Below are 10,299 nucleotides of genomic sequence, written 5' to 3' on the forward strand. Positions count from 1 at the left end.
CAGTCGGCCTCTTCTCCCCGGGAACTAGTGATGGGACAAGAGGACATAGTCTTAAGCTGCACCGGGGAGGGGTTAGGTTGGACATGAGGAAGAATATTTTCACTGAAAGAGTGATCAGACTATTGGAATGGGCTGCCCAGGGAGGTGGTGGAGTCACCGCCCCTGGAGGTGTTTAAGGAGAGACTGGACGTGTCACTCAGTGCCATGGTCTAGTTGACAAGGTGGTGTTCGGTCACAGGTTCGACTCCATGGTTTCAGAGGTCTTTTCCAACCTAATCGATTCCGTGAAAGTAAAACCCCTTCAGCGGAGGTCCCGCCGCTCCCGTATGCGTTCCCTGGCACTGCCCGGTCTCGCGGCCTCCCGCCGCCCGGGGGCAGAAGCGGGGCCCGGCCCGGCCCGGCCCCTCCCGCCGGACGCTGCGCGGCCGCTTCCTGCTCGTCCGTCCTGCGGCGGCCGCACCCGGGACCCTCTGCTCAGCCGGCCGCAGGTGCGTGTGCGGGGCCGGCCGGGAGCACGGGTGGGATGCGGGATGGGGCGGGCCGGGGCGGCCCGATGGGGATGGCGGGGAGGCGGCGCGGCCGGGCCGGCTGCGCTCCCTTGGGGCGGAGGCTCCCTGTGAGCCCGGCCTGGCCTGGACGCTCCCGGCTGCCGCCTGCGCCACGTCTTATCTCTCATTTTATTTATTTTTAAAATTTATTTATTTTTAAGTTTTGCCCGCACTTCTGGTGTCCATATAATGAACACACACACCCCGCCGGTGAGGCCTTTCTGCCTCGTGTCAGCCTTAGGGACGCGGGCTCAGTTTAAATGCGGCTGAAAGCAGCACCCGTGATAAAGACCATGGGGGAGAACCCAGTTTGTCTGGCAGGGCTTGGCTGTGCCCTCCTGGGCTGCCGGGTTGTGAGCGCCGCGGGTTTCCTTTTCCCGAGCCCCACACAAGGCAGGACTCGGGGCCTGGGCCTGGTGGCCTGAAACGGGAGGTGAAAATGTAGGTGGGTCATGGGAAGTGGTGGTGCAACTACACAGGGTACTGCAGGGCCGCCTTCTGCTTTATGCAGCTTGAATTGTAAGCACTTCTCTGCTTAGCTTAGTAGCCAGAGGTGAAGATTTATGGCTGTGGATTCTGTCAGTTTCATTCCTTCTCTTCTGCTTTTTGGTTTTTTCGGGGTGTTTTTAAATACCCCCATGGTAATCTAGTGTGTGGCTACTGTCTATGTCTCATGGACCAGATCAGACTGTTCTGTCCCTGAGGTTTCTGCAAGGAGTTTGTGATTAACAGTCAACGTGGCTCTGCATCAGTGGTTTGTAGCTGTAAGATTGATGCTTGGGCTGGGAAAAGGGCAGGGAGCTCTGCAGGTGGGAGGGGAATGCTTCAGGGAGCAATTGGAGTACCTCAGTGGGCAGATGATACATTTTTCTCTGAAACACAAAAAGCATGTGTTACACTGAATGGATGCTTATAGTATTTCAAATAAAACAGTATGGCCTTTATTTTCTGCCTATCATTGTAGCATTAGAGATAACACAAGCAGTAAGTAAGGAGTCCAGTTGTTACAGGGTATGAGCGTTTCATAATGTGTCTTTTGACTCTCTATGTATTTTTGATTTTGCCACTGCTTCTCCCTGTTGGTAGCTTCTGGGAGGGGCTGCTCTTCCTCTGCCTGCTTTCAGAACCTCTCATTCTGATGTATTATTTCTTTTTTTTTCCCCGATTAAGCCATGGTTTCTCTAAATCAGTTAAAAGATGAGGGTGGTTTCTGTGATCTCCAGTTAGAACATACTTTTTTGCTCTTTGCTTTTGGAACATTCAAGGGATTCCATCAGCTTTGTTTTAAGAAAAAGTTGAGTTTCATTAAGCACTGAGAAGAAAGGAAATGCGTGGCTTTGGAAAGGACTGAAAGCATCAGTGACAGGTCACTGTTCTCCAGTTGTCCTGTCACAGCCCCAGTAACATAGCTCAGCTGGATGGTTGGAAGTGGAGGAAGATCAGTGGCTTCAAGTGCTAGATCTAGGCATGATTGGCTGCACCTCCAGGTGAACAGCTCTGCAGGGTAAAGTGTTGTCAACACTACATGCACTGCTCCAGAAGAGCTAGGAAGGCTTTATTTTTAAATGCAGGAACTTTTCTTTTTTTCCCCATTTGGTAAGGCTGTAAAAAATGGAAAATAGGCCTGAAAGCAGTTTTCCCTTTTTACCCTTATTTTGGAGCAATCACTAGTCTCCTCAAAATCTTAGAGTTGGCAGAACACAAGCTTGTTAAGAACCTTTAATCTCTGATCTTCAGTGAAGAGTGCAGAGCTTTTGAAACACTGTTGTACTTTGACTGGGAGCCCTCTTCTGTGTCTCAGTCCCGACAGGTACAGTGAGTCTTTCTGCATCCAGAGCTTGGATACTCAGATGCTGCTGTGGTATGGGTAACCTCTAGTAACTGTATCAAAGTTTTTTTTTTATAAGTTTCTTCTTTTGCTCCTGCTCGTGCATAACACACCCAGGGTGTCGTGTTGGGGGTTTTTTTTGTGGCTGTTACTTAATCTGTTTTAGCATGATTTTATTTTTTTCCAGCTTTCTAGTAATGGCAACCTACACTTGTATCACTTGCCGTGTGGCTTTCAAGGATGGTGACATTCAGCGTGCCCATTACAAAACTGACTGGCACAGGTACAACCTGAAGCGTAAAGTTGCTGACATGCCTCCTGTCACTGCTGAGAATTTCCAAGAGAGAGTCCTAGCGCAGAGAGCAGTAGCAGAGGAGCAAAACAAAATCACTGCCACTTACTGCACAGTTTGCAGCAAGAGATTCTCCACCTTCAATGCCTACGAGAATCACCTGAAGTCCAAGAAGCACCTGGAGTTGGAGAAGAAAGCTGTTCAAGCTGTTAGCAAGAAGGTAAAAATACTAAATGAGAAGAACCTGGAAAAGGGGCTGGCCCCAGAGAGTGTGAACAAAGATGAAATGAATACGGCTATTCAGCAAGCCATCAGAGCTCAGCCATCTTCCTCTCCAAAGAAAACACATTTATTTCCTAGTAATGCAAGTAGCTCTCCAGTGTCTAAGGAAAGTGCCAGCTTAGCACAGAGCAGAGAGCGACCAGAAGTACCTCCTCGACTGCAGTGGTTTGAACAGCAAGCAAAGAAGCTGGCCAAGCAACAAGCAGAGGAGGAAGAGGATAATGAAGAAGGTAAGGCAGTAAACATACGGACAAGGGATAACTTGGGGTAAGCCATGGTTTGTGCAAAAGCCTTCTGTAGAAGTGCAGTATTTTCCGTCAGAAAAGGTCTTGCCTGTTCCAGTGAATAAAGGTTTCTGTTGAAGGTCAGCCTGGAAAGCAGACAGCTGAAAAGATGACAGCTTCAGAGTTTCCAGAAAAGGGTTATTTTTTAACCTGGATGCTTTCAGTGCTGTAGTTGACAGTGCAGCTCCAAACACATCTATTGGAGCAGTTGAATGGGGTGATTCAACTGTAGCAAGGGGACAGATAGGAATGAGGTGGAACCTCATGCCAGCTTTGTTACTGAAACCCCTGTGTCATGTTACTACATCTGTTAGAGCAGTTTTGTGCTGCTGAAATTTCAGTTGCAGTTCAGAAAATCTGTTCTACAGGAGAAGAAACATTTACCTCTGAACATGCACCTTAACACCTAAAAAAGAAGTCAACTTGCACCTGTCTTGGATTAATGTGTTAGTCATAAATTGTAATGCTAAAATCTCAGTAGATTTCTGAATGTTAATTTTCCTTTAAAGTGTTTGTCCAGAGATGTTTCTTACAAGTTCTGTCAATTCAGTGTCAGGGTTTTAAAATTACTGAACTGCATCTTATAGCAAAGATCTCCATTTAGCAGCATACAACGCTGGGAAGCACCCTGTTACCTGTTCTCAAACAGGCATGGCATTTTTTAGGGAACCAGTAGGGAAAGAGTACTGTGAAATGCTCGCTGCCGCAGAGCCAAATTCCTTAAAAAATACTTCTGTACTCCCCTAGCAGTATGATCTGATGGCTTATCTGTTAATGAGCTTGGCAGTAATCCTGCAAATGTGTAGAATTCTTATTATAGCCTGGTATATACTAACATATAACATCTGTGACAGCTGGGATTGTTCTCTGTTGTTAAAGATGTGTGTGTGAACAGGAGTGTGTTTTCCCTCACTGCTGAGTCACTGCTGAATATGAGTATTTTCCTGATGGTGTCAGAGTTGTCTTATTTTTAATGCACCGTTCTTGTGGTTTTGTGCTGTTGTGAATTAACTGCGAGGCATGGAAACAGCAATAAAGTGTTAATAGCTAAGAAAGCGGAGGGGAAAAAGTATCAGATCTGCCAATTTTTTTATGAGCAACCTTGTGCTTTGCTGTGCATCTTAAAATGTGTTTTTACTGGCAATGGTATATTCTTGCACCTGGAAGTGACTGTGTGGCACTTAGCTGTAAGAACTGAAAACGCAGTATTTTCTATGATGGCTTTTTCTGACTTAACTGGTACTTTTTTGCTTGGGAGAAGTAATCATATAATTTTATTTTTTTTAAACTTCCTTTAAAAGACTGGGAAGATATGGATTCTCATGAAGACTTCGGCTCTGAAGAAGAGATGGAAAGTGTGGGAGAAGAAGAGGAGGAACAGGCAGAAGCTGAAAGCACGCCTGCTGTTGGGGCTATACCAGTCACAGACTGCTTGTTCTGTCCCCATCATTCAAGATCTCTCACAAAAAATGTGGCCCATATGACAAAAATTCACAGCTTCTTTATTCCAGACATAGAGTATCTCGTGGACCTCAGAGGACTAATCAAGTACCTGGGTATGCTTGTAAATCTTCTGTGATTTTTGGTCAGGATAATTATACACTGATATTGCTTATTGTCATTTGGATATGACACCAAATGTTTTGTGATTTTTTGGGGGTGTTTTTTTGTATAAAATCTGAATGCTGTCAAGTTCAGTATTTTGATGATGAGCAGGACCACAGGCTTTCCAGGAGGAGTAAGAGAAAACCCCACTGAGAAAACGTGATTGTGTACTTTGTAGGTCTCACATAGTTTTCTAATGTTGAGACAGTTATTCAGATAACATGAAATTTGGGACAAAATTCTCTTGCTGAAGTGTGCATATGAACTGTATTATCCTACTAATGAGCTGCAAGTGTTTACCTCATTGGTTTACTATACTTGTGAGAGAGCTAAAAGGTAGGAAAAAATTCATCTTCCTTGAAGCCTACAAATAATGATGAGAATAAAATAATTTTGGAGTATCAGATAGAAAAATGTATTGGAAGTACAAAATGTGTTATTGATTATACTTAATGATCCATACCTTGTCACAAGAAATCTTTAAATGCACAGACTTGTCCCTGATGGGGCCATATGGTCAAGGCATTGGAACAGCAGGGCTTTTCTGGAAATGAAAAGCCTCAATCTCTCTGCCTGCAAGCTGGGAGGGCTTCATTACAGAAATGTTAATTACTGACTGGGGAGGTTCTGTTCAGACCAATAGAAGTACCATTGTTTTCTGCAGGAGAGAAAGTTGGCGTTGGGAAAATCTGCATCTGGTGCAATGAAAAAGGGAAATCCTTCTACTCTACAGAAGCAGTACAGGCTCACATGAATGATAAAAGCCACTGCAAACTGTTCACAGATGGAGATGCTGCCCTGGAATTTGCAGACTTCTATGATTTTAGGTGAGGACACTTTTCTTTGAGCACAGATGGGGACAGACAAACAGGAGGTTAAATATTTCAACAGAAACTATTCATTCTTAAAATTTAGTCCTGTGTCTGATACTTATTTTGCATTGTTGGTTCACCACTTTTCTAGGTAAGCATAACAACATGATTGGTTCTCCTCTTCTGTGATCACTATTACCAGTCCTACATGAAAATATATTTTGAATTCTGTTTTGTATGTTTGTTATTGAATATAGATTTCAGTGCACCAGAAAAGACCATAAAAGGGTGTAACTGTCTCTTCTACTACCTTTGAGGCAGATTGTGGACTTAAAATCTACTGAGGATTTCTGACATATTTTTTGTTATGTAGCTGGAGTTTAACAGGACTGCTGTGATTTAGAGGTCTCTTGTGGAACTTTCTGTAACTTATCCTAAGCTGTGTTCATTCTGGTCAGAAATACCTCATATTATGGTGACAGGTGCATTTAGTGGAGCTTCTGGGAGCGCTCTTTCAGTAGCTGTGCAGAGCCGGTGGGCTGCGCTGTGATGGTATTTCACCAGCAGCAGAACCATGTTGAGTTATGGAATAGGGTTGGAGGAAGGGTGTTCCTTGTCTCCAGCCTCTATTCAAGGCAATTTGCTACTGGGCAGAACTCCCACACCAAGGTAGGTAAAATGTGACAGCATTTGTGGCTTGCTGTAGCTGTGCGTGGCAGTTCTTTTGTACAATGAGTCTGTATAGCTGTGGCTACTCTCCATGTGTACTACTGCTCTTCCACAGGAGCACTTACCCTGATCACGAGAACGGGGAAGATGTGGAGGTGCCTGGAAAGCGCCCAGCAGAGAGAGAGTTGGATTATGATGATGACACCATGGAGCTGATCCTTCCTTCAGGTAGGCCATAGGGTTTGTGTTGTACCATACTTTCTCTGCACTTCTCATAGCTGCAGCCATTACCTGTAGCATAGGCCATTGTTGTGTTTTCTTTTGGGAAGGGGGAAGGTAATTTTGCATCTTTGGGGTTATGTCCTTACCTTCCATTATTGTCACTGCCAAATAGTTCAACTTCTTCAGCATTGATATATATGTGGACTGGGGCAGTGGATTCCTTTGGCATTTTACCTCTTCATTGACATGTGACTCTCATGGTGTACTCCAGGAGTTTCCATAACTTGTTTTAGTGCAGCTCGGAAAGGCTATAACTTAGGTTTAGGGGTTTTTTTGCAGAGAGCCAGCTACCAACTACTTTAGTAAACTAGTTCTGTAAATTAATTTATTTAAACAGCCTTTCTCTTGTTTAGCATTTGGCACTCTTGCTTGGTTTTTTTGTTTGGTGTTTTTGTATGAGGGGACCTCAGCCCTTTCATTCTGAAAAGTGCTGCCAAATATGCAGTTACACAAGATTTCCTGAATGTCAGCAAGTTACTTCCCTGGTTACTTGAAATGGCATTGCCTCGCTGCTCATTCCACTAATTAAAATTTTCTTTTTTGATAACTGTCTGTTTGTTACCTGAGCTAAGGCCCTCTTGTACCACAGTACTTTTTGTGTTTTTCCTTAAAGCAGCTCTTACAGTAATTACATTAAGTTTCTAATTGTCCTAAAATTTTTAAAGTTCTGGACCCTTTAAAAGTGTTTCTCAGCATAGAGTTTTTCCATAGTTTTCACAATGTGCTTGAATACTCCATTTCAGAAGCTCCTTCATGATGCATGATAAGATGTCCTCTCCTCTGAACAGGTGCAAGAGTGGGTCATCGTTCTTTGATGAGATACTACAAGCAGCGGTTTGGTCTGTCAAGAGCGGTGGCTGTTGCGAAAAACAAGAAGGCAGTGGGTCGGGTGCTGCAGCAGTACAGAGCTCTGGGCTGGACGGGCCAGGCAGGTGAGTGACAGCGTGAGGGCTTTGCAGAGGAGGAGGTTCTAGGATGTCATCGCTCGGCAAATGGATAGGCCAACTTTGTTTTACATGTGGGGTTTATGCAGTAGTTTGTCTTCCACTTGGTTCCTTTTCATTCCTGACATCCAAGCAGAGTAAGTTGCAGGAAGTTGCTTGTGTCTAAAATCCAGCACGGCTTCTGTGCAGCTTTGCATTTAGATAACTTCCTGAGATTTCTTGTTTTCTGCCTGTCCAAGCCACTACTCTTGCTATTTAATCATGTAATATAAATCATACTTTGACAGAATACTTTTCCAGTTGGGGAACAGTGGTGTGTTCTGTATCCACTTTTGAAATAAAAGAATCAGGCTTAGGATGCAAAACAACCTTTTCCCTTAGTCACATTGGTGGATATTCATAGAGGGAACTGGCCTTTCCCCAGGGAAGAGTAAAAGGAAGTGTGCCAGTGTGGAAAGGAAAACCTATAGCTAACTGCTGATGTACATGGACAGATCAGCTGGTTTGCATGTAAGTAGTAAGCTTACAGACACTGATCCCTCTTTCTCTTCCTGCTCTCTCCCTGAAGGGGCCGTCTCCGCTCAGCTGCGTGATATGCAGTACCTGCAGAGAATGAAGGCAAAGTGGATGCTCAAGACAGGAATGAGTAACAATGCTACAAAGCAGATGCATTTCCGGATGCAAGTCAGATTCTGAATTCCCAAAAGAGCTGCATGGAACTGGTTATGGGAAGGGGGATTTAATGGTCTCTGGGTTGTGGATTCTGTTATTAAAATGGACCTGGTACCTGTCCAATGCTGATGTGTGTGCTGGTGTGCTTTCCTGTCTGAGAAGAAGAGAAGGGAACTTGTCTATTGCAGTGAAATGAGGGTTGGCCTAACTTAAAAATAAAATATCTTCTGTGGAATATGTGGCAAAGTAGTCATGGCTATGAATGACATGCATGCATAGTCTTGCTGCCCATCTTTGTGCAGCCCATTTCTGTGGGGCAGCTGACGATGCCATTTATCTGAATATCTTCAGTTTCCAATTCTACAAACTGGTTGAGGCGGAAAGAAGATCCTAGAGCCTCAGACAGAGTGTACTGAATGTTTTCAGTTGTGATGCCAGAGATATGTTAGCAGGGTGTTTTGGACTTCTAGCTGGCACTGTTGAGGTGAAAATTTCAGAGCAGAGGTTCATGGAAGGTTAAGTGATAATTGTTTGAAGAAATGCACTGATGGAAAATATAACTTCAGGATTAATATTGTCCTCAGAAGTTGACTGTACTTGCCTAGTGCTCCAGCTCAGGACTGGATTAATAATTTACAGTGCAGTTGTTTTACATTGAATGTAATGAATTTTCATTTTCTAAAAGCTGCTCAAAATTATCATAACTTTTAGACAAATGTCAATCAAAATTTCAGCTGATTTCCTGATTAGAACTGTGAAGAGTCACACTGTTGGTGGCAGCTTCTGTTGCTACCACTCAGTACTGGTGTTTGGTATTTGATTTTGTTTCATACAAGACACATGTTGGCTAGAACGGAGGCCGGCTCTCCCACTTAAGCAGGAGAAGTGTTGCAGGCAGGTGTAGAGAAAACCTGCTTGTTGAAGAGCTGAGGCAGCAGCGCTGCTGTCAGTCCTGGTGTTGTAGGTCTTAAAAGTTTCCATGACTTTACCAGTTCTGACCTTCATGTAGGGAGGCAGGCACTTACACCCAGAAGTGTGAGCTAGCTCATGAAGTTCGGAGCTGTAGTGCTGGACTCTGAGTGTATGCCACAGGAAATTGGCTGTTTGCTTGCCTGTCCGTTCATTATGAAGGCAGCTGCAGCTGGTTACAGTCAAGTTGCACTTCTGCATTTTACAGTTGCTCTGTATTCCCTAGTAGTGGCTTTCACTGGCATTATTTCAATACAAGTTTTCTTCCCCACTTGTGAATAGTGTGTTCATGATATCACTGAGAATAGTAGAGAGAGACTTTGTCCATTAACACTGTATTTTGACCACTTAAAGTCTCCCTAAGGGGTAAGTTCAGAAACAGCAGTACCACTGGCATATCAGCACTTCTGAGGGAGCAGTGTCTTTATGGGACTCTTAGGAAAGTGATAATTTCATGCATGCTGTGTGGGATTTGTTGTTTTGTGGATTTGTCTGTGGTGTTTTGTGTGTTGGTGATTTTGGTTTTTTTTTAGTAAGTTCTACTGCCTTGGAAGGTTTTTTTGCTGTTCCTGCTTTTACTAAGAAGAAAGAACTTGAGCAGTAATGCAGGCTACAGGCTTGACACAGCATTTAAGAAGTCAACTGACTAATATGTTAAAAAAGGTACAGATTTGAGTAAAAGGCAAACTGAAACAGAGAGAATTTTCAAGAAAGGCTATGTTCACATCCAAAATCTTAAACTAAAGTTGGGTTCATTAATTAATACCTCCTTTCTCCTGGCAAGGTAGAGTTACTTCCATTGTTTATCCCTAGCTGCATCTAGTGCACATTTGAATTTATTCTAGAGGGCTTGCTCTAGAGGGTTATTAGGCTTCACTCTCAAAGTTAGAAGTAAGATACCTGGTCTCAGCTATGTGACTCAAGCTATATGAATCTTTAGACACCATATCCCTTATTACAGTCATAACCTGGCCCAGCTTGCAATTATGTATTTCTAGAACTGAGGGTATATCCTACATGTATTTTTCAAGCCTCAACATCTGGCCATCGGGAACTGCTTATATCTTTTTCTTTGGAGTTAGAGATTACTATCAAAGGGTCTTATGTTTCTG

The 10,299-nt window shown here is 43.8% G+C and overlaps 1 protein-coding gene across 1 annotated transcript; it reads left to right on the plus strand.

The window, feature by feature from the left end:
• The first annotated feature begins 354 nt into the window (after positions 1-354).
• On the plus strand, positions 355-8,464 carry ZNF622 (zinc finger protein 622). The gene is made up of 7 exons (XM_051799334.1): positions 355-488; positions 2,564-3,180; positions 4,536-4,790; positions 5,504-5,666; positions 6,436-6,548; positions 7,391-7,534; positions 8,115-8,464. The coding sequence occupies exons 2-7, from the start codon at positions 2,574-2,576 to the stop codon at positions 8,240-8,242; spliced, it is 1,410 nt and encodes a 469-aa protein (XP_051655294.1). The 5' UTR covers positions 355-488; positions 2,564-2,573; the 3' UTR covers positions 8,243-8,464.
• Positions 8,465-10,299: the final 1,835 nt, after the last annotated feature.

The sequence above is a fragment of the Manacus candei genome, unplaced genomic scaffold, assembly GCF_025592945.1.
Source record: "Manacus candei isolate 608988 ecotype Guabito, Panama unplaced genomic scaffold, ASM2559294v1 h1tg000049l, whole genome shotgun sequence".
NCBI lineage: Eukaryota > Metazoa > Chordata > Aves > Passeriformes > Pipridae > Manacus > Manacus candei.

Coding starts and splice junctions, on each gene's coding strand:
- ZNF622 (XM_051799334.1), top strand. CDS start 2,574: ATGGCAACCTACACTTGTATCACTTGCCGTGTGGCTTTCAAGGATGGT. Junction 5,667..6,435: donor GCAGACTTCTATGATTTTAG/GTGAGGACACTT, acceptor GCTCTTCCACAG/GAGCACTTACCCTGATCACG. Junction 7,535..8,114: donor GGGCTGGACGGGCCAGGCAG/GTGAGTGACAGC, acceptor CTCTCCCTGAAG/GGGCCGTCTCCGCTCAGCTG.